Raw genomic sequence first — 25,233 nt, 5'->3', positions numbered from 1 at the left:
CTGAGTTTGAACAGCCACTACCAAAGGCTATTTGAAGAGCTCAACACAGACTGTACAGCTCAAGAAGGCTTTGAAAGGGCACTTGGACAGTGAGCCACAGTAAAGCACTGTGGTATACTGTGCTCAACCTGGTTCTGCTATTTTGGGGCCTGTTAGGAATTGTGTTGTGCTTGGTGTACATTTATGATTATTACACTGTGTTTGTCACTGATTCTATGAGATGTGCCACACTGTACAACAAGAAGTAAGTGGGTGCTTTCAGTACTGCTAGGCATTCTGCAGGATATATTGGGAACTAATGAAGATGAATTATTTTCCAGACAATAAAATGTTATTGAATAACCAAAACACTCCAAAAAAATTCTGTGCAAGTTAAATAGCAAATACATTACAAACGTAATAAATGTATGGAGCTTAAGAAGGGAGAAGAACATTCATGTCCATTTCAGCTACACATAGAGCAACCATGATTCTCAGAGGTCAGTGCATGTGGTAGTCCTTAATGTCCCCCTGTGTGGAGTTGATGGGGTATGACTAAAAGCCAGCCAAATAAATACAGCTATGCTATTTTGCTCCAGCTCAGGGCTGACCCTAGACATTTGTTTAGTTTAGTTATTATGTGCTCCATCCTTCAATAGGAAGTGAGGGTGATTGGGTACTATAATTAAAGACTATGGGGGCAAGCTAGATGAACAGAGCTATGTTCATTTAATTTCTTGGATTTTATATTTGTCTTTTGTTCTTTTAAAATGTCTATGAAAACTTTTCCAATAAAAATTCATAGTAAAAGGAAAAGAAAGAAAGAGATCAATGTGCAGCAAACTACTGTGGCTCTTTTGGGTAATGCTGATCACTAATCTGGCTCCTGAACCATTGATTTCTGACACAATCCCACAATCAGGAAAGAAGGCCATACTGGTTAAAAAACCCAAATTGATTTAGCAGGGAAGCAACAGCAGTTTAAAACAAAACAAAACAAAAAAACAATATTTAACAAAAGAAAGGGAAAGTTGATAGTAATGAATATAAATCAGAAGTTAGGAATTGCAGAAAATTGCTAGGGGAAGCCTACGGACACAAGGAGAAATCTATGGCCAGCAGAATTAAGGAAAATAAGGAGTTTTTAAATGTATTAGGAACAAAACAAATCTTAACTATGGTACTGGTGGAAATGATAGAATTATCGTTAATAATGCAAAAAAGGCAGAAGTATTCAATAAATATTTCTGTTCTGTATTTGGAGGAAAACAGATGATATGGTCTCATCATGTGATGTTGACAACCCTCCACTAGTATCTCAGGAGGATGTTAAACAGCAGCTACTAAAATCAGACATTTTTCTATCAGCAGGTCTGGATAACTTACATTCAAGAGTTTTAAAAGAGCTAGCTAATGAGCTTGCTGGACTATTAATGTTGATTTTAAGTAAGTCTTGCAGTACTGGAGAACTTCCAGAAGACTGGAAGAAAGCTAATGTTGTGCCAATTTTTAAAAAGGGTAAATGGGATGGCACAGGTCATTACAGGTCTGTTAGCTTGACACTGATCCCAGGTAAGAAAATGGAGGGGCTGATAAGAGATTTGATTAATAAAGAATTAAAGAAGGGTATTGTAATTAATGCAACAACATGGATTTATGGAAAACAGAGCCTCTCAAACTAACTTGATACTTTTTTTTAGGAGATTACAAGTTTAGTTGATAATGGTAATGTGTTGACATAATATACTGGTACTTAGATTTCTGTAAGGCATTTGACTTGGTACTGCATGATATTTTGATAAAAAAAATCTAGAACGATATAAAATACAATTATATGAAATGTAATTGTAAACATGGAATCATTATAGAGTGGGTGTGTTTTCAATAGGGTCTGGCAGGAGTCAATTCTTGGCCCTATGCTATTTAACAATTTTATCAATGATCTGGAAGAAAACATAAAAACATTACTGATAAAGTTTGCAGCTGACACAAAAATTGGGGGAGTGGTAAATAATGAAGAGGAGCGGTTACTGAATCAGAGTGATTTGGATCACTGGGCGGAAGCAAACAATACGTATGTTAATACGGCTAAATGTAAACGTATACATCTAGGAAAAAGGAAAGTATGCCATGGGGAATTCTATCCTGGGCAGCAGCAACTCTGAAAAAGATATGAGGGTTGTAGTGAATAATCAGCTGAATAGATGCTCCCGGTCTGACACCGTGACCAAAAAGAGCTAATGCCATCCTGGGATGCATGAGCAAGAGAATCTTGAGTAGGAGTAGAGAGGTTATTTTTACTGTATATTTGGCACTGTGATGGCTGCTGGAATAGTGTGTCCCTTTCTTGTGTCAGCTACGCAAGAAAAATGTTGATAATTGGAGAGGTTCAGAGAAGAGCCATGAGCATAATTAAAGTATTAGAAAACATGCCTTACAGAGCTCAAAGAGCTCAATCTATTTATCTTAACAAAGAGAAGATTAAGGGGTGACTTGATTACGTACCCATGTGGGGAATAAATATTTAATAATGAGCATTTCAGTGTAGCAGAGAAAAGTATAACACGTAGACAAACTCAGACTGGAAATAAAGTGCACATTTTAAAGTGAGAATAATTAGCTTCTGAAACAATTTATCAAGGGTTGGGATTCTCCGTCACTGACAATTTTAAAATCAAGATTGGATGTTTCTCTAAAAGATCTGCTCTAGGACTTATTTTGGGGAAGTTCTATGACCTGTGGTATATAGGAGGTCAGACCAGATGATCATAATGATCCCTTCTGGTATCTATGCTCTCAGAACCTTCTCAGAGGAACCTGGCCCAGAATCTAATGGAAGTACAACAGGACCAGAATGTTACTTTTTGGGGAGTAGGGTGTATGGAGGGACACAGATGTGCTAAAGGAAGAAGAAGAAGCGATGCAAGGAGAGTTCCTGTGTGTGGCAAGAGAGACTTTTAAAACTGAGAGCTTGCCCTGTGATTTTGGGATCACACTCTTTAAAGTTTTCATCAAGAAGAAAAACACTTTGCCAGATTAAATGCCATTCCCTGTATTCAGGCCCAAATGTTCTCTCCCACTCTCCAGCAGACATGTGGATGCTTAACATAACCTGAGGATTTATTACAGCTTTGTACTTGAATAAGTGTCATCAGCTCTTGGTACAATCAGGAATGGCTAGTTTTCACTGAGATTGTTATTCTGCATACTCTTTCATCCCTCTCAATCTGTAATATTTACGAGTATATTTGCCCTCATTCCAAACTCCCTCTGATATTAACATTAATGAGAGCTCTGCCTGCAGACTTATGGGACAGCAGACCTGTTAACATGGTATAGATTTGATACTAATTATTATTTTATTACTGATAATTTGCATGGTGATAGACTACCCAGGATTGATCCAAAGCCCACAGACAGGAAAGATCACCCAGCGGCTAAAGTGTTAGCATGAGAATTGAGAGATGTGGGTTCAATGCCCTGCTTTGCTACAGACCTGCTAGGGGCCAGTCACTTAGGCTCTCTCTCTCTGTGTCTCAGTTCCACATCTGTAAAATGGGGATATTTGTCCTTCCTCTCCTAGCAAGGATGTTGTGAGGATAAATACATAAAAAGATTGTAAAATGCTCAGATAGTTTGGTGATGGGAGTCATATGAGGCCTGATTTTCAAGCTCTCAGGGCCTAGCAGCTCCCATAGAGGAACCTAAATAAATGACCATGTTTTCAAGAGAGTTCAGCTCCTGTTCAGGCATCTAGGTGAAGCAGCACATTTTCAACAGCACTCAGCAGCCAACAGCTCCTATTGTTCGGCAGTCATTCTCTTTTTATGGCTAGACCGTATGATACGTACTAACTACCATAGATCTGTTCTGTAGTAACTATTGCAGAACTTTTCTGTGCCATTTTACTATGAAGGGGGAGCATACAGAGGGTGCCTCAGCATTTGCAACATACAGTGTGTGTAGTTACCACCTGATGGACAATTGTGCAAATATTACAAGCACTCAGCTGAAATCAATGGGGCCAAGTCTCATGATTGGGGAATAAATGTATGAGTAAGGCCTGCAGTTTGGGATATTAAATAAGCAATTGCTAGCACAATAGGAGTATGCTGTAAATCAAGTGTCCAGTGCTGTGACCTTTACTTATGAGTATTCCCACTCTTTTCATGAAACGTGATATCAACATGCTTGTTTTGCAGTGATCTCTATGCTAAGCTTGCGGCTGGTTCACTTTGACAGCATTTGGTACAGTATTTCAAGACCATACTGACTTTGAATCGATGCTCACTGCTTCTTTCTTTCTTTTCAACATATATTTTAGAGGTTAGTCCCTGCGCACATATGCAACAAGAGAAGAAAAGATGTACTGTACAAAAGAGATAAAGGATATAAAGGAAAATGAATGCAGACAGGGGAAAATCTCTAAAAGACTATAAAGCAGATGCACATGTAAAGGATGAAATGAGGCCAGTGGAAGATAATCAAGACAAACTGTGCAAATTTCAAGCAGAATTATACATTAGTTGAAAGAGAAATTCTTAATCCATTGAGGGTTGTCTGTGTTTCGAGTTGAAGATTTTTTTTCCAAGACACTTCTATTGAAACACTCTGCAAGATATCCCAAGTCAGAAAAAAACTCAAAATCACAACTGCCGAGCAATCCCTAAAGCCTTATTTTTATTAACTACTTTGCACAGTGTAACTAAGTCAACACAAAAAAACCCTTGTAGATATTATTGCTCATCACATTCTAGTAGAGAAAACAAACACTAATTGTATTTCACCATATTGCAGAAATGATCTGCAAGTTTTAAACTTTCTACATGTAGGCAGAGAAATTTGTCCATGTACAGTGCAGCTCTTTTCTGAAAATTGACTACGTAAGAATGGCATTGTAAGGTTCCATGTTTATTGTGTCTCAATCATTCCTTATTAAATATGCTCCATTATAAGTAATTTTTAAAGCCAGCTCTACAGACTAAATCTGGAATTTGCAAATAATCTAGGATCTCTTCTTTTTGTGCATCACCAATAATAGAGATATTGCCCCAGTGACACTTTTGCAACTCCTGAACCTCAGTGGGCTTGCACAGGTGAAACTGAACGGACTTTAGTAAACAATACTCAAGATCAGTAGCCCCAAACCTTTTCTATACTGGCAATTCCTTAGTAATAAGGGAACAGCAGAGTGGTTGTGACCCCTTAACACCTCTTTGTGGCCTCCAGTTGAGAACCCATGCTCTAGAAGATGCCGGAGGAGACGAGAACCCAGCTTCTTTCCTCTTAGCTGTGCTGGCTCTGCCTAGCTAACAGGAGCAAAAAAGCAGCAAAAACATATTTTGTCATTAAAATCAGCACATGGGATTACTCAAGAGGAAGAAGGTGGCCTTTTCCCATACCCTCCGTTCCCTGCAGAACCCCCCTACAGTCATCAGTGCTTGAATTGGGAGGGTGGTAATTATGTCACACCTCTTTGTCCCACTGCAGTCTATTGAAAAAGAGGGAGTTATATAAAGGTGGAGGAGATTAGAAAAATTTGGAGCAAGCCATCATTTCCCCCCTCCAATTACAATACTAGAGAGAATCATTTAACTCCTTCCTAACCCTACTTGCCAGGCTAAGGAGTATTGCGAATCCTTTGCAAAGAAGTCTTGTGCATTTAGTAAGAATATTTTTTAAAGCTCCAGAGGAAGCAGACTATTAAATTAAAGTGTTGTCATTACCTTCTTTCTGAACAAGAGAACTGATGGCAATTTTTCCCTAAACTGCTATTTTTCCTTTTTTCTTTAGCCAACTGCTGCAGGTTTAAAATACAGAGTTGAGTATTTGCAAAGATGGCTCCTCTCACAGCAGCGCCTCTAGGGAAAAATACCTACAGAAAGCAAGAGGATTTGTGGTCTGACTCAAATCTAATGTTGTTGGCTCTTCATTTGTCGAGGTCAACATGTTAAAGACCCAGTACTAGGTTCGTACAATTGCTATTGGTCTGAGACCCTATTGGCTAAAGAGCTTGCTGGTTAAAAAAAAAAAAGTATGTAAGCAAAATTCAATGAATGGACTTACATAGTATCTGATAATTACATTCATCGGTTTCTCAGACAAAGCAGCCAGCATCTGAAATGCGGACAAACTATAAAACAAATGTAAGGCCAAAAAGAGTATTGTTGTATTGCCTAGAAGCTAAATTTTGTTACATAAGACAGTTTCATAGCTGTTTATATTCCTCCTTCCACAATAAACTAGTGCTAACTGAATCTTACTGCTTGACTCTTCAGTACTTGAAATAACACCAGACCCAATATTTGAAGAAAGTGAAAAATACTAAACTTGTTCCTGCACATCCGTGGAAACTGTGTCTTTATAAAACGACCAACACTTTAGGAGGAAGAGGATAGAGAGGGAGAATTAGAGTAATACAATACTCCCTTCTCATCACTCTAGAAAATTGGGGAGAATGTTATCACTATAAAATTAATTACATTCATAATTAGAGTTGCTGACAACATAATGTAGGAGAGACAAGGGAAGAGACAGAAAGCAACAAAGTTCTAATATTTGCACAGCACCCTACCTCCAGAATATCTATCAGGACATTCTCTTCTGGCTGCTTAGTGCTCCTGACGTTCTCTAGTAAAATGGAGTAGTATACACCCTGTGGGTCAGACTGGTACAGGTTATACGAGTCTGTCTGGTACCATTCTTGAACAGCCACAAATACTTGGTTTTCATCTGTACTGATAATCTGTAAATCCTGCAGAAAAAGAAATAAGATACAAGATGAATCATAATTGGCAATTAAAAAAAAGATACTATTGTGCCTACATGACAAAAAACAAACTAGTCATGAGAGTCAAGTGCCAGAGAAAACAGATACACCTTAAAGATCCCTGACTCTGAGCTCTCTCAGCCTAGGTACTAGGAAATCTACTATATCCTATCTCTCTCAGATTATGGGATATAGAATTTTCACCTAGAATTTGGAATCCAAACCACTTATTAATGCCTGAAGGAGGTGCTTTTGTTTCTTATTAGAAATGAGTTGGAGTTCTTAAACCAATTACTAGTCAACAGGTTTCTGCATCACAAAACCTCCACCAATATTCACATTTGCAGCAGAGATGCCTAAGACTGAGAGGACACAGAATGTGAATTACTTGTGAATTACAAGAAATAGACAAAAGTCCATGAACTCTTCTTAAGATCTAAAATAGGATGAAATGCAACCACCAAATAGGACAGAGATATATTACAAAAGGACCTAGAGAATGAGAAAAACTCTTTGTGGCAGAGACCATGTCTTCCTATGTGTTTGCAGAGCACTGAGCCCAGCAGGGCCACTGAGTGTTATTGTAATATACATATTAAATAATAACAACAACATTCTGCATTCATTCCTCAATAATTTCATGCTTTGCTTATTGCAATAGTCTCTTTACTGGACTCCCTGTTTCCTCTCTCCATCCTCTGCAGGGAAACATGCAGGCTAATACATCTTGAGGAAAATAGTCCAATACACAAATACTCAATCAGAGGAAGAAATCAGGAAGTAGCAATGCTGAAATAGACAGTAATAGTGGACAGAAAATTGGACCTGTGTTTGCAATAGGATATGGCAGCAAAAAGGCCAATGCAATTTTGGGCTGCATACACAGAAGCATCATATCAGGGGAGAGAGATTATTACCCCTTTCCACGAACTTGGTTGCAATAACCACCGGGCATCTTGTATTCAGTTCTGGTCACCTTATTAATGGAAAAACACTGACAACCTAGAAGGAATTCTGAGAAGAGCTTCCAAAAACAGATAGGTGGCAGGAGGGAATGACATCTGAGTAAATATGTAACAAACAACTTTATTACTTTTCTATTTCTTTACATAGAAGTAACAAGAGTTGACTAGGTGCAGAAGAAGAGGTGACTACATATAGGAGTGATTACACTGCACAGCGAGCACCTCTTTGAAAAGTATATATAATGAAAAGCTAGACAAAAACATTTTTGTATATAAAAGGAGTTAACCTCAATGTCTCGTTGAATCAAATTCACCACTCCAAATTATTTTTAAAATGTCACGGAGACATCTGCCAAAACAAATGAACCAGTGGTTGAGTCTCTGTTGTAGATAAAACCTCCCACATGTGGTTGATCTGAAAGCCATTCTCCAAAGCATTGCAAGTAAAACTTGTATTGAATCCGAAGTAGCTTTTTTTTTTTAGAATCCCATTAATGGAACTCTGCTGTCTTAAATTGCCAGCACTATTAATAAATAAGCAAGAGGATGGGTATGCAACATCTGGTAGTTCACCATAACCCATGACGAACATCATATTTGCCTTCCCTGACACAGCCTGAGAATGGTTATGCTGCCAATCCAATTAACAGGGATAGAGGGGGAGGAGAAATAAATTACTAAAGAGTACAGGAATAAAGAGTTTGAAAGGGTATCCATTAGTGAAAAGTTCTAAAACCCCTTAAATTGTTGTCATAGCTATTAGCAGCCCTTCAGCAGAAGTCTTAAGAGCATTATTATAGTAAAATGTTTATAATGTGTCATAAACATACACAATGCTTTACAGAACACAGATAAGACATGTTCCTTGCCCCAAGTGATTAGAATCTAAATAAAGTGAGAAAAGCAAACGCAGGATGAAACATAGGACAACAGTGCAAAAGAGGGTGTTTCTGAGCGCTACTATTGATCAGAATGTGGGAGGAGGGATTACTTAGAGATGTGGGGTTTACGCACAAATTTAAAGGAGAAAAGATAAAGTGATTTTCAGATAAACTGTGAGACTGGTACCAGACACAGGGGGAACAAAACTGGGAATGGGAGATGTGACTAATCTGATTCTCATCTCACATCAGTTTTACCCTGATGTAGCTGTATAGACATCCATGAAGTTATTCCTGATATGCATTGATGTAAATAAGGGAAAAATCCAACAGTAAGGAGAAAAGGCAAGAGGCCTGGGAAGAGGTAAGTAAGAGCAGAGAAGTAGATGGATGCAAGAATAGATGTGATTTTGTGTCTCAAGATGAGGCATTTGAATTTTGTGTGTTAGGAGATGGGAAATCAATGGAAGTTCAGGAGGAGCTAACATGACTGGAGGAGTGAGAGAAGAAGATGACTTTAACAAAGGATTTTTGGACAGACTGGCAGGGGACAGCTGGAAGGCAAGAAGGCCAGACTAGAGGAGTTTATATTAATTAGTATGTTTCACTAACTCTTCTCTTCCAATTGCAACTATCAATAGTAAGAAAGTGGAGTGTGTACTCATCCTGTTCAAGACATCAGTTGCTACTTTTTATGTGTCTGGCAGGAATTAGAATGCTGGTATTAACAGATTTCAGAGTTGCAGCCGTGTTAGTCTGTATTAACAGAGGGTAACCAAATGTGCCCTTCACCCTTCTCGGGCACAGTCTGTTCCATTCAGGTTTTACACTGAAGATTTTTATTTTTCAGTTCAGGATTACTGATTTTTTTCAGCATAATCTATTTCAATATATTTCCCCAACGATTTACAACCCCATTACTTGGTTATACTGCCTTCCAACAGTTCCGAGGAACATCATCTGGCCAAATGTTGCTAATATAACTCTGAGGAAATTAACGGAAGTAAGGAAAGATGCAAGTTTCATACCTGGTTTTAAAACATCTTTTAAACTTCTGAATGGTACATGGGTTGTGCAAACCAAACTAAAAGAAAGTTACAAATAATCCCCCCTCCTGTTCCCTTGCCTTGCTCATATTACCATCTTCCACTATTAGAGCTAAGCTGAAGAAATGGTTATCAAGGATAAAAGCTTAACCGATTTAGGGCCCAGTTTTGTAAGTTGCTAAGATGAAGTGAGCTGTAGCTCACGAAAGCTTATGCTCAAATAAATTGGTTAGTCTCTAAGGTGCCACAAGTACTCCTTTTCTTTCTGCGAATACAGACTAACATGGCTGCTACTCTGAAACCTGTGAGTTCCAATTGACTACAGTGGGTGCTCAGCACTTCACAGGAGACATTTAGCACTTTGCAAGACTGGGCCTTTAGCAGATGTGTTGCTAGGCAGGACTTCCTGTCAGGAGGGAAAGGTTTAACTAATAAGATATTATGTGAGAGAGAAAATATCTTGTTCCAAAGAAGGCAGTTTTTATTGCTATATCTAATTCATTGCCTGCAGCCACACTGTGTCATGCTGTGATCTCAGCAGATCCTGTAAGCTATGCATTCATTCCTCCCTTCTGTAGGCTATTCAAAGCCATGCTGCCCTCTTAATTTGCCATTAACCTTCCTACCTGCACATTATTTATTTGATGTAATTGGCTCAGGGCCCTTCAGCTGACTTTAAAAGTCCTCAAGAACCTGGAATCCTCCTACTGTCTCAAGTCAGGTTTTGGTGTACTTTCTAGCATATTTACTGTGCTCATGTAACATTTGACCACTAGTACCTTCATTTCCATATTCAAATTATAGAGCTGCTCATTTGGGCCCCCTGCGGCAGAACTGATCTTCCTTGCAGCTAAAATGATCTTCCCTGCTTGCTTCTCCAAGCTTGTCATCCCTTCTAATGTAATTTCTCCACTTGCTTCCTATCTTGCACATCATTTCCACTCCTGCTCTCATCAGTACTTGCAACACCTTGGTTCCATCAGTCAATCCCGCCTCACACTCCATTCAGTTCCTTCCTTCGGCATTGGTGAGGCCTCATCTGGAGTACTGTGTCCAGTTTTGGGCCCCACACTACAAGAAGGATGTGGAAAAATTGGAAAGAGTCCAGTGGAGGGCAACAAAAATTATTAGGAGGCTGGAGCACATGATTTATGAGGAGAGGCTGAGGGAACTGGGATTATTTAGTCTGCAGAAGAGAAGAATGAGGGGGGATTTGATAGCTGCTTTCAACTACCTGAAAGGGGGTTCCAAAGAGGATGGATCTAGGCTGTTCTCAGTGGTAGCAGATGACAGAACAAGGAGTAATGGTCTCAAGTTGCAGTGGGGGAGGTTTAGGTTGGATGTTAGGAAATACTTTTCCACTAGGAGGGTGGTGAAGCACTGGAATGGGTTACCTCGGGAGGTGGTGGAATCTCCTTCCTTAGAGGTTTTTAAGGTCAGGCTTGACAAAGCCCTGGCTGGGATGATTTAACTGTGGATTGGTCCTGCGTTGAGCAGAGGGTTGGACTAGATGACGTCCTGAGGTCCCTTCCAACCCTGATATTCTATGATTCTCCTGAGATCATCCTCATGCCTTCTTTCATGTGGCCTCATGCCTGGAATGCCCCATTTACTATGCCAAGTGTCATCCCATCCTTCCCTGAAATCGCTCCTCAAAGCTTACTTCTTCCCCCAAAGGTAACCCATGTCAGAAAAGACCATCCAGGTCACCTCACTGCATTGCCTCTGCTTTATTTTATTTTTTTAGTTTGTAAGCTCTCTGAGGCAGGAACCATGTCTCCCTGTGTGCTTTGTACAGCACTGAGCACACACTAAATAACAGTAATATAGTTCAGGCTCCTCTTCACTTATAAGGCTTGCATCATGCCTCCCTGTCAATATCTCAATCCTTGTTTCCTCTGACCCCTCTCTTGTGCGCTATGTTTTGCCAGCTAATCCTGTCATACCCTCCCCTTCATCATCATCATCTCTCACATTCATGACTAGAGCTGCGTGATTTTTCACTTCATTTAGCAGATCTAAAAAACTGAAAAAAATATTTTGGGTTGACTGAAAAAAAAAATCAAAATTTTAAGTGAACCGAAAAGTAAAAAAAAATCATTTTGTGTAGAATGAAATATTTTGTTCGACCACACACAAAATGTTTTCTTTTGATTTTTTAAAGAAACTTTTATATTTTAAAAATAAAACTGAAGTAAATTTTTGAACCAAAACATCATTTTGAACAGAGAAATTTAAGTGCTTTGTTTCAAAAATGTCAAAAGGAAACATTTTGATTTTTCTGCCACCCTCCACCTTTTGGTTTCTCCCTCTCCTCTCTCCGCACCCCGCCAAAACAATTTGGCAAAATCTATTTCACAAAATATTTCAGTCAACCTGAATCTTAATTTTTTGGTGATAAAAAGTTTTGGTCAAAAAATTCATTCAGCTCTGTTCATGACTGTCTACCATAATATCAGGCTAAACCTCATATTTCCTGTGTCTACACTGAAATCAATGGGACTGCACAGGGGTCAGCTCTAGAGGATCAGGGATATGTTTGGGGTGTAACCTACTCCCCCACCCCTCATAGTAAAACTGGCCATAAAGTGCTGTAAAATGCAAAGCGTAAACAAGTTGAAAATGTTTTCCCCCACTCAATTAGTTGCACTTAAAAAAAAAAAAAGAGTTTCTTCCACTTTGAAAGATTCTAGTGGTTTGAGAGATGTTCCACTCACTTAAAATGGGGAATACCAGTGGAAACAGCAATATCTTTCAAAATGGAAGGAACCTTTTAAGCATAAGCACTGTAACTTTTTTCAGTTAGAGTGATTTTAGGTGTTACTTTTGAGTATAGAGGATAAAATTTGCAGACAGAAAGGTGAATTTCAGATTGATGGTGTTTAATCTTGTACACGTGCCCAGGTGATTGGCATTAGGGTGCTGAAACAGAATTAATTGACATAGAACTGCTTACAAAATCCTTTTGGTGATCAAAGGCTCGCCAGGCTAAACATGCCATGTAGGGGGTGTAGCAAACCTGACAGCTTTCCCCTCGTGGTGACTTCTGAGCTAGATTCCTTTTCCTGTATCTGACAGCTACACCAGAAAAGGCAAACACTCAAATTAGCACAGAGCTGGAAGTAATGCAGGAAGTGGTTACATTTACTATATATTGGGCCCAGTCCTTCAAAGTGCCATCAATTCTCATGGACACCAATGTGCGCTAACAGTGTTCAGTACCTGTCTTAGCAGCTGTCTCAATCAGGTGCATTAAATCATTTGAGTGAAACTGACACGTGTAGGTTATTTCTACACAATTGTGTGTGTTCTTTCAGGGAACAGTAAATACCCACCAAGGAACACGTGCAAGAACTTTTCCAGATTCATACAGCAGAAATCTAATCTCTACAATTTCCTGACAAATGTCCACAATGTTTCATTAATCCTTTACTTTCTGCCTATAGTGAGGTACCAAAGTAACCTGTGTGGACCTTTTCCAAAAGTCTTCTGCTTTCAGTGGTAGTGAGGAGGAACTTCACTGATAGCATTTGTATAGAGTTAAGTCAGAAGAAAATCATGGATCATCTTCAATACTAGTTAAACCTGACTTCCTACCATGGAAAAATGCACCAGCCCCTATCCAAAAATCAGATCTGGTACAAAAGCCAAAGGGGGAGAGGTTGTTTTGTTGTTGTTGTTTTTTTAATCTAGCCTTACGTCATGCATATTCAGTAATTGATACCTCAGTATAATATTTTTCATCAACACCTTCATCCTGGTTTATAATGATGATTAAATCTCCCAACACCTCTGTGATAAGTAGATATCAATACACGCATTGCTGTGGCACATCCTAAAAGGGGAACTTTCCTCCTTCATCGCTCACTAGCACCACTAAGTGTACATGTGGGATGCACCACATAGTCTCTGCACCACTTCCTCACCAGCCCCTCCAGCAGTGCATGGGGACGACAGAGTGGAAGTCTTGTTGCAGCTGCAGACAGCCTCTCTCCCCACCAGAGAGGAGTTTAACTTTGTTTTCCTAACGCATATTTTTCTTTAAGCCTTGTAGATTTAAGTTTCACAGACAGAAAAATCTCCAGGTGGTAGCCAAATTAAGAAAATCTTGCTCTCTCTCTCTTTATTTATTTATTTGGTGAAAAGCGTATACGAAAGAGCCATGTACCACTTTGAAAAGGTAAAAGAAACAGAGCCATTTCTGAGGCAATAGCAGGTTGTTTATTTCCTATTCTCTTTTGCCTGGGTTTCTATTACCTGGAAACTTTTATTTTATTATCCATGTGGCAATATAGTACAGATACATAGAGATCAAGTAAAAAAAACAGACATTTTCATTCACAGTATTTCCACTCCATTATCTTTTTAGAGCCATGCATTATGCTTTTCTAAATTGCAGTAGGAAATAAAAGAGAATGTTGCTTTTACATTATAAAATGTCAGTATCTAGTTACGTTAACTTGGAATGAGTGAATGCAGGAAAAACTTGTAGCACTAGCAGCCTATGAAGAGATATTACCACCACCAAGGGTTATTTACAAAGGTGAGAAGTGGGTTAGAGTTATTAGACTCTTCCATGCAACAATTAAACTAACACAGCTGACAGAAAATCACTTCATTTTCTCAGTGGTTTTTGCTAACCTATTCTGACTCTTAATGGGTCTTATAGTAACAGAGTAAATTGGTTTCAACATTATTATTTATTATGTGTATTACCATAGCATCTAGAGCCCTAGCCGTGAACCAGGACTCCACTGATGGTCCCTACCCCAAACAGCTTACAATCTAATGAGCTGTAGCTCACGAAAGCTCATGCTCAAATAAATTGGTTAGTCTCTAAGGTGCCACAAGTACTCCTTTTCTTTTTGCGAATACAGACTAACACGGCTGTTACTCTGAAACCTATCTCAGCATCACATAACGAGATCTGGTTCAAACCAGATAAAGTAAAGAAGTAAAGACTCAGTATAGACCCACTACCTTAAAGTGGATATTGAAAATACAGGTTTCAGAGTAACAGCCGTTTTAGTCTGTATTCGCAAAAAGAAAAGGAGTACTTGTGGCACCTTAGAGACTAACCAATTTATTAGAGCATAAGCTTTCGTGAGCTACAGCTCACTTCATCAGATGCATATCGTGGAAACTGCAGCAGACTTTATATATAAGCTATTACCAGCAGGACAGTGGGGTGGGAGGAGGTATTGGTTCATATTCTCTCTGTATATATAAAGTCTGCTGCAGTTTCCACGATATGCATCTGATGAAGTGAGCTGTAGCTTACGAAAGCTTATGCTCTAATAAATTGGTTAGTCTCTAAGGTGCCACAAGTACTCCTTTTCTTTTTATTGAAAATACAGGGTCAGATTTTCAAGCCCTATTCTATTCTAGGGAGCAGATGGGCATCCATGAATGCTGAAACAAGTGATTCAGTATTCTGATTGGTAGCAGTCAACACAGTAATGCATGCATATCAGTCCCAACAAATACAGGAGTCAACTACATCAATCATGAGGCAGCTGGGTCAAGAAGCATTCACACTAACAAGTGTGGACAATGCTCCAGAAACCCCTTCCCCAGCTGTGGCTGGCCTGCAAAGTACATTTTGGAGAAGACTGAAGTGAGGCGCAACACTTGGCTATGTCTTTTCCCCTGCTTGTGCAACACAGGCTTAGTATGGTATGATCCAGTCTCCCTCTAGTGACTGACTCAAATGATTATAAGAGCTGTTAATTCCTCATGGCTAAAGGAATTCTGCCTTGGCAACAGCACCAGTGCTTGTGCTATGATGCCTAGGTTCCCGGTCTAGTATCCACAGATGACTGTGGTGTTTTATATGCATGTAGCCATGATATGCTGCAAAAAGGCAGGCCAGGTGCAACTGGAACTCCTGCAGAGCTAGATCCTAGCTTGCCTAACAGGGGCAGTATGTAAAATAGTTGCTTAGTACTTGTGAATTTGATAGAGGCTGACCTCAGTAACTCTAACAGCCAGCTATTTATTCACAACTAAAGGAGGCTTTTGGTGCTGAAGGTCCTGGGTCCAATCCCTGTGGACATCCAGGGTGCCTGCATGTATGTGTGACATACACATTTGTGAAATGGATGGCCTGAATTTGATCCAAAAGATACAAATACACTGCATATTATTTTGTGTGTGTGTGTGTGTGTGTGTGTGTGTGTGTGTGCGCGTGTGCACGCGGATATGTATGCACTTGCATGTGTGCACAAACACAGAAAACCAAGAAGACATCAACATAAATCATTCTAATCTCCATGGAAAACTTAAGGCTAAACAACATTTAAAAATCGATCAGTTTTAAAATATTCATCCTGGTTCCCCACACAAAACCAGAACACAAGACATTTGCACAGAGGAAGGAAGTGAACATCAAGGAGTGCCAAAAATTCTTTCCCTAAGAACACATAGCATCTGGTGTTCCATCATAGCTATTCCTAGCACTAGACCACTGGTGGGCACGTGGCCCGTCAGGATAATCCGCTGGCAGGCTGCGATAGTTTGCTTACGTTGACCGTCCGCAGGCATGGCCACCTGCAGTTCCCAGTGACCGCAGTTCGCTGTTCTCAGCCAATGGGAGCTGCGGGAAGTGGCATGAGCCGCAGGGACATGCTGGCCACCGCTTCCCGCAGCTCCCATTGGCCGGGAATGGCGAACCGCGGCCACTGGGAGCTGCAGGCAGCCGTGCCTGTGGACAGACAATGTAAACAAACTGTTTTACAGCTCGCCAACGGATTACCCTGACGGGCTGTGTGCTGCCCACCACTGCACTAGACAGACTCACTTTCCCAGCCTGCCGCACTCTCTGGTTTGCCCACAATTCCCCTTTTTATGTAGGGAACCACTCTGCTCTGTGACATGCATAGGGCTGCAGAGCCCACCTGAAAGAAGACCCTCTGATGCCTCACTCTGTTCACCTGAAAAGCAGAAACATGGTATGTTTACATTACAGCTGCTATTGTGTCACCACTACGGCACTGCCACTGGGGTGCTGTCGTGTAGCTGCTTCCTACAGCAACGAAAAGGGGGTTTTTTGATGCAGTTAATCCACCTGTTTAAGAGGCAGTAGTTAAATCAATGGAAGAAGAGCTCTGTATAAGCCTGAAAGTCTGTCTCTCTCACCCACGGAAGTTGGTTCAATAAAAGATATTACCTCACCCACCTGGTCTCTCTAATCTACTGGGGCCAACACAGCTACAGCAACACTGCATACTTTTCCAGATAAAACCGTCTGTGTGTTCCTAACAAGGTTATTGAATCTATCCCAAATGAAACAATTAGCATCTAATTCATTTATTCAGTCAAGCCTGGACACTCCGGGACAAAGGACTCAGCATCTAGCAGCACATCAAATAATCCAGGCTACATCTGAAGCATATCTAAAAGGTATATGTTTAGAAGTTTTGTGTATGTAAGAGACACTGGAATACTAATACTCACTGGATAATTTCATGCTCTCAGTAAACCAAGTGAGTGCCCTATATAGATGATACATAGATTTTAAGACCAAATTTTCTGACCTCTTGATTAACACAAGCCAGATAATTTCATCCAATTACTCCTGTATTGAGCCCAATAATTTGTGTTTGACTAAAGCGTATCTTCCAGAAAGGCATCCAGTAATGATCTGAAGACTTCAGGTGCTGGAAGATCAATCACTTCCCTTGGTAGTTTGTTACAATGGATAATCACCCTCCCTGTTAAATAATTGTGCTTTATTTCTAATTTCAATTTGTCTAGCTTTAGCTCCCTGTGATTGGTTTGGCTTATGCCTGTATCTGCTAAATTAAAGTGCATTTTAGTACCAAATATTTTCTCCCCATGAAGGTACTTACCTACCACCAAGTCACCTCTTGATTTTCTTTTATACAAACTGAGCTCCGTAAGTCTCTCACTGTAAAGGATTTTCTCCAGCATTCAAATAACTCTTTTCTCCATGCTCTCCAAGTTTTCAACATAATTTTTAAAAAGGGGACAGCAGGACAGGATGCAATATTCCAATACCTGTCTCACCAATGTCATTTACAGAGATAAAATCACCTCCCCACCCCTACTCATTACTTCCCTGTTTATACATCCAAAAATCACATTCACCCTTTTTTCCACAGCATTGCACTGGGAGTTCATGTTCACTTGTTTGTCCAATAGGACCCCTAAATCATTTTTCAATCACTGCTTTTCAGAAAAGAGTCCCCCACATTCTGTTGATATGGCCTGCATAACTTCTTCCTTGATGTATAACCTTGCCCTTGGCTTTATTAAGACACATTTTATTTAAATGGGCCTAGATTCCAAGTGACCCAGGTAGTCCTGTCCTCATCATTATTTACCACTTTGACAATCTTTGTATCATTCACAGAAAGATTTTAACAGCAATCATTTTATATTTACTTCAAGCCCATTGATTAAAATAACAAATAGCTTCTGGTCTAGTACCAATCCCTGCAGAACCCCACTACAAACACCCCTAGTAGATGTTTCTACATTGACAACTACTTTTAAGATCTATCAGACAGTTCTTAATCCATTTAGTGTGAGCTTTATTTATATTGTACTTTGATTTTTTTTTAAACAGAATGCCATACAGTACTAAGTCAAATGCCTTACAAAAATCTAAATGTTCTACATCTATGCAGTTACTTTTAGCAGCTAAACTTGCAAACTCATCAAAAATGAAATAAGGTTTGACAAAGGAGTGATAAACATCCTTTGGAACTAAGGATCTTTACCATGCATCCATTTTATTATGATCAACTTTCATGCATTAAAGAGGTCTGTTTCCTGAAATCTTTAAATATATTAAATTTCCTGGAAGCTGATGGAATAATGTTTCACACTTGTCTAGGACCATTTATCCAAAGATCTCAAAACAATTTACAAACATTAACTGGTTAGGGTCACAACACACTGTTAGGTTGGCATATGTTATAAAGGACAGCAATATATAAACTGAGGGGCTATAGGGCTGTTCATGTCCACAAAGCAGCAAACTAGATATAACAGTGGAGACCCAGCTCCAATGGTGAAGATTCCAGCACAGGCTTTGAGAGGTAAGAGGAAGAGGCTTCCTGTGCTTTCTTCCCCACCATGTATACCTGCCTATATTAAAATCCTAGTCTGTCAATCAGCGTAACTAAAAATGAAAAATAAACACAAGCACAAACAAAGAAATAAAAACAATCAACCAAAGACTTTGACTGATGTGCTGAGTCACTGCAACGTTTCTTGAATTATACAGAAAACCGTGAAGTTTATTTGAGAAATACCGTTTCTGTCAACACTCTCAAACTCATTTCTTTCATGTGAAATAAGGCTTAAATTCTGTGACTCTGTAAATGATATAGTTCCCTTTGATTTTTTGCATGTTTGGAAATTTATATTCTTTCTCCTGTTGTTTTCCTAATTACACATTCACCCAAGAGACCACAAAGTCTACTTTGGATGCCGTTCCGAACATTCAAATAAATATTATGTGGATGGGTTTAATATATTTATTTGGCCTTGGTTATGATTTTTTTTTAAAGCAGCTATACCTAGAGGAGGAGAAGGGGGTTCCAGCTTCTTATTCAAACAGTATCTTTATTAGTTGCTATGTGTATATTTAAAATTAAAAAACTATTATATATTAAAAAAACTTGGAGAAAAAAGAATCATTCAAATTATTCTTTGCTTTAAAATAAAAGAAAGAAAGAAAGAAAGAAAGAAAGAAAGAAAGAAAGAAAGAAAGAAAGAAAGAAAGAAAGAAAGAAATTCCATACATGTTAAACAGTAAAGTAGTGACCTAAACATACACCATCCATAAAATTCAGACATAAAATTTATCAGTTACTCTTGTACTTAACCAAGTCATTCTGCTCAGGGATTGCAGAAGCCTTCCAGCTATCCATAAATATATGGAGCATACTGTGTGTGCTGCAAAGCCTCAATCTCATCAGTTAGGCTGTATGCAAATACTATATGCCTGTATTTTATTACCAGTGTGCTATGCAAATACAGAAAGCCTTGTCCTTACAAAAATATATCAGAGCACAGGAATTCCTCAATTAGCTTCGCCAACCTTGTCACTCTGATGGGACTAGGGAATATCTTTTGATTCTTTGGTGACAGAAAACACACATCAGCTGGTAAAATTCTCTTATTTCCATTCATGTTTCTAGCAGAAAGACACCATATGACATTAAACTGTAATTGATTCTTGAAAGGTTACTCACTATCGCTACATTACCATTGTATCATTGAAAGTTATTGGGGTAACAGATGACAAGTATGTTAGCCTCTGCTCTTCAGTCCTATGAGTTGCAATGTAAGCTACTATACTTCAAGGATGCACATTAAGGCAACAAAACAAAAACACACCTCAGGAAGAATTCAGAAATCCGTATGGAAGCAAAAATAAGCAAAATAGTGAGGATTAATAGGCACAGAAGAAGCCTACTCCTGATCAAAAGGGGAATGAAGACAAAAAAGATAGTGGAAAGAAATATAAGTTGTGTGCACTTACCTTTGGCAATGCATATTTTGGTAGCTTCATCTGTATGAAGTCATTTCGACGGTAAGAGACATAATATTTAGTCCGATTTGCTGATGTTGTCTATGCAAAGAAACAAAGGGAAAACTAGGATTAGTTTGGCACTAAACCCAATTGTCCATAAAGACGCAAACAGATTTTTTGTTACAATTTAAACATACATGCAATATTAGTATTGTAGTGTATTCATTTCCACTGTCACAGTATCTGGACATTCCTGCAGTAGTGGTACTGCAGACTACTGATTAAAGACCAGGTAGAGTTTACTCTCAGCTGATAGCAGGGGGTTGCATGTGGCTATGTCACCCCAGGAACAGACAACAGGTTCCAACAATCATAATTTCCTCCCTTGTTTTGCAGAAAGAAGTAATCTGCTACTGGTATAGACTTCTCCTCTGCTGGCTGGTGCACTGGGACGCCATCCTTTCCTTACCCCCAGCCCATCTCCCCACTAATGTCTCACTCTGTGGGCAGCTCATTCTTCTGCTCTCACAACCTGCTGCATGGGCACAGAGGGCAAGAGACACTCATCCTACAGAGACAGAGGAGGATATAAACTGGAAGTGAATACTAGTATCTTTTAAAACTAGTTTGCAGTGCTGTTATAGCCATGTTGATCCCACAATATGAGAGAGACAAGGTAGGTGAGGTAATATCTTTTACTGGACCATCTTCTGATGGTGGAAAGTACAAGCTCTCAAGTTTCACAGTGCTCTTCTTCAGGTCTGGGGAAGGTAACCAGAGTGTCTGAGCTAAATACTAGATGGAACAAATTGTTAAGCATTAGGGATCCACACAATTCTCCTGTAGGAGACCACTTCAAATGAAGTAGGCAATTAAGGGTTAGCAGTGTGGTAACAAGCCAAAAATCCAGTGTATCTGTTGAGTCCATGATTTTTGGTATCTAGAAGAGTTATGAATTTAAATTTCCAGGCTCGCCTTTTGAAATTGTTGTGCACGTTTCCTTTGAGGATGAGGACTGAGAGGTCAGATGTGGAGTGATCACTTTGTAAAAAAAAGTGTTCTCCACGGGTGTTAGGGTGTTTTTGTCTTTTATCATTTTTCTGTAGAAGTTCATTTGAGGGCACAGTGATTGACTGGTTTCACCCACATTGTTGTTGTTGGGGCATCTTGGGTGAAGCATACCACGTGTTGTGATAGGTATGTGTATGATCACGAATCTTGTGGGAAGATATTGATTATCATAGCAGTGGAGATATGTCTGCCGGTTTTGCATCTGTTGTTCTGGAAGGGTCTGGTGCCACTTTGAGTTGGTGTGTCCTGGTCTGTGGGGAGCTTGCTTCCAACGATGAGCTTAACAGGTTGTTTCAAGGTTAGAAGAGTGGATTCAGGAAAGATTTTTTTCAGAATGTTGTTCCCGTCCAATATGTGTTGTAACTGTTTGATGATATTGTATGAGACAATGAGAGACAATGATTTTATGGCTCGTTACAAGCATTTGTAGCACACCGCACTGCCTGCTAATCCCTCAAATGCCTACTTTATTTTACGTGGTCTCCTACAGCACGTGTGAATCCCTTATGCTTAATTATGTGTTCCAACTTGTATTTAGCTCAGACACTCAGGTTACCTTCCCCAGACTAGAAGAGGAGCTCTGTGAAGCCTGAAAGCTTGTATCTTCCACCAACAGAAGCTGGTCCAATAAAAAATACTACCTCATCTACCATGTCTCTCTTTTAAAACTGCTATTCCAAGTGCACTATTCAAACAGAACACAAGAGGCTGAATAAATCATAGTGTAAGGTTTATATAAAGCATTCTGAATCCCTATATTGGACAAGCATTTTCTAGCTAAAATCAATCATTTTCTGGCACAAGTCTCCCAGAAGTGCCACGGTTGGTAACAGTGCAACATTTAACCTATTGGTGCAGTGGTGATTTTGAAAATAGGTTAACTGTATCCTATAGGCCCAATTCTAGCTTCATCAATATGGGTGACACTCCTTTTGCTCTGAATATAGGCCTTTCACCTCTGTAACGGAGGGCATAATTGGGCCCCATGTAAACAATCCAGAAGCCCTGAAAAGATTTCCCCTAAATAGAAAACAAAGCAAAAGCAGCTAGTGAATGGAAAATTAGCATGGAGATGTTCTCCATTTCCACCTTTCTCTCCTGATGTCATACCAGACATATTGATATTTGCAAGCCTTGCCTTTCCTTGCAGTTTTTAGAACAACAACAGAAGGATCTTTTTCAAAGTAGCAACATATCTGTATTAAGTACTGATGGATTAAAACAACGAAGTGACAGTGTATACCCTACTGTACCTCACTATCATGAATTTAGGGCCAGTTCCTTCACTGGGGTAAACTGGCACATTTCCATTGAAGTCAATGGTGCTCCATCAAATTATGCTAGCAGATAATTCGGCCCTTAATAAATAATATTTCTCATTTTCCAAAACACTTCTCTGCAGCCGTGGTTAGCACCACTGACTTCTCCCCCTAGGTAACAGCAATTCAGCCACTGACTCTAGATTTATCAAAAGTTATTGCTTTATAAATTAACAGTAACAGACTGATTTAAAAAAAGGTAAAATTAAAATATATAACTTTTTTCTCTGGTTTATTACCGTGCAAAGAAAAACCATTTTGTAGGTCAGCAGCACTAATGGCCAAACTTTGTGCCTTTAGTTAGAAGATATACCTAGCATCCAAATCTCTGTCTTTGCTACTTTTCTTCTGCATTGAGACAGGTGGACTCATGCATCTAGAGGAGGCTGGGATCCCTTATTAAATCCAACGCCATGCACTGAACAATTATTCAGGTCCTTCTTTTCCCTCTTTTCAACCTTTATCCCTGCCTTGTGTAGAGGGGGGGATACCCTGAATCAAAATAATAAAGTTACCCATCTGACAAAGCCACCTCCATTGTGGCAGGGAAAAGGTTTTTAAGGCAGCTTTCCTATTTCTCAGAAAATATGTGGCAATTTCTACTCCAAGCTCTCAAACGAAGCTTGATTAATGCAGAAGAAAATCTTGGTTGCCATAGTAGAAGCTGGCTTAAAGGGCGAATGTGCAGTGAACCCTTCTGGCCTCAGTCTTCTCTACCTCAGCTGTCTCAGAAAAGGCATCCCCCAGAGCATAGGAAGGGGTGATGGATAAAAACATCACAATGTGGTGGCTATATGGAAGGCAGCTACTAAGGCAATGTAATTCCTGAAGGAACACCTTTGTCCAATTCATGAAAAATACACAGAAAAGCTAAGTTTTAATGTATTGTTCAAAATAAACTTTTAGGAATAAATGCTGGGGATTTTACTCAGATGAAACACCTATTTAAATCAGTTGGCGTTTGCCATAGTTGAAACAAATTGAGGACCCTGGGATTCGGCCCTAGAGCATCACATACTTAATTACGTGTCTAAAAAAAGGAATTGGTTCGAAAAACAAACTATGCTGAAACATGCAAATTTGACCTTTGCCTGGTAAAAATAGAACTGATGCATGACCGCCGATCTAGCTGCCTGAATATTTTAAATGTAACAACGAACTGAACAGTGGCCATTTCTACACTTCTTTCCTGTCCATCTCCTTTTTTGTAGCATAACAAACATGAAGCCTTTCAGAATGTGAGTTGTTAACTGAGAGACAAAACCAAACCCCTTCAATTTTTTTAATTTTTGTTAAATACCAGTCTTATCCATCACATTAAACAGTAAATATAGATTTCCTGGTCTTTCAAGTGAAATCAGGTCCTTGTGGCTGGTGTGGAATTACTGCAGGGAAACAAAGCTGGAGACACATCTGATGCTGCCTAGTCCAAGTAATTAGATGGAGTGACAGCTTTTCCTTATTACACAAAAGCTACGACGGTGTTAGTATGACAACAGCTTTATGTTCTGTGCTTTACAACTGCAATATTATCAGGGTATTTGGTGCTCTGGGAGACATCCATTTGGTTTCCTCTCCCAGTATTAGTCCCTAACTCCATGGAAGCTGGAAGTGTAAGAAGGAATGGTTCCTATCCTGAAGAACTCACATATATCTAGGGCCATGTCTACACTAGGTTTGTTTTACAGTGATCCAGTGAACGAAAGACACTATATCAGTGAAATTTACTGCAAATACTATGAAAGGAAACACTGATAGGATGTATTCCTCCCATGGAATAAGTGCACGTCACTTCCACTACCATCAAAAAAGGGCCAATTCACCGGGAGACGAGAATACACTATTTATTGTATAACTTTGTTGGTAGTGGTTTTATGTTACCTTTCAGTTGATATGGGTAGATTTCCAGTTCATTCCTCTGTGCTGTGCCTGCCCGTGTCTGGCATCAGATCAGAACAATACTGCCTACAAATATGTACTGTCCTAAAATAACACAGATGCTTGAAGAGTAAACTACCCGTGTCTTGCTGAGCACAGCAGTCTGGAAGTGCACATGGAGAGAAACACTTCTCACCATCTACTAACTGTGAAATGAATTTTAAAACGTGCCTGGTGGGAGCCACCTTTAAGCAAAATGGCTGCCACCAATGAGCAGCTTGGGCTGGGAAATGCCAATTTTAATTCAAAATTTCATTTCCAGTTGCATTTCTCATAGTTGGTTTGTGGTGATAAGTATTTCCTGTCATGTGCACCTCCAGATTGTTGTGCTCAGCAACATGGATGTCAGTTTCTTTGTCTCTGTACCAGTGTACACAATTCCTCTGAAAGAAACAGGCTACAAGGGAAGAAAGCTGTGGAAAAGCCAATCTAATGTACCCCAAGGCTGTGGAGCAGAGAGATCTCCTCTAATACCACCTAGCAAAACCAATATTGCTTTCCTGTAGGAGATAAGGCTTGCGGCAAGCAGATGACATCAAATTGGGGCTAAATTGTGGCATTTTACCACAGGACTGAGTAGGGGGCAATGCATAGAAACACCACCCTACAGGGAACTCGGGGATGGCTTGGGAAAAATCCTTCTCCAAATAGCCTGCAGTAGGACTGCTCCATCCTTTGGGATAATGTTGGCTGATCCCTCCGGGATTGCTGGCCTGCAATTGGACCAGACTCGTGTTATCTTCAGCTGCACCAAACTC

At 39.6% G+C, this 25,233-nt stretch overlaps 1 protein-coding gene across 4 annotated transcripts in view; it reads right to left on the bottom strand.

The window, feature by feature from the left end:
- SORCS2 (sortilin related VPS10 domain containing receptor 2) overlaps positions 1–25,233 on the bottom strand; it is an 843,820-nt gene that overhangs the window by 95,476 nt on the left and 723,111 nt on the right. For all 4 annotated transcript variants that reach the window (XM_073342594.1, XM_073342595.1, XM_073342596.1 and 1 more), the window contains exons 8-9: positions 20,157–20,246; positions 6,554–6,733 (exon numbers count right to left, since the gene is read on the bottom strand). In XM_073342594.1, the coding sequence (XP_073198695.1) occupies positions 6,554–6,733; positions 20,157–20,246 (270 nt within the window). The remainder of the gene's footprint in view (positions 1–6,553; positions 6,734–20,156; positions 20,247–25,233) is intronic.

The sequence above is a fragment of the Lepidochelys kempii genome, chromosome 4 (assembly GCF_965140265.1).
Source record: "Lepidochelys kempii isolate rLepKem1 chromosome 4, rLepKem1.hap2, whole genome shotgun sequence".
NCBI classification, from domain to species: Eukaryota; Metazoa; Chordata; order Testudines; family Cheloniidae; genus Lepidochelys; species Lepidochelys kempii.
This window is presented reverse-complemented; position numbering and strand designations above follow the sequence as displayed.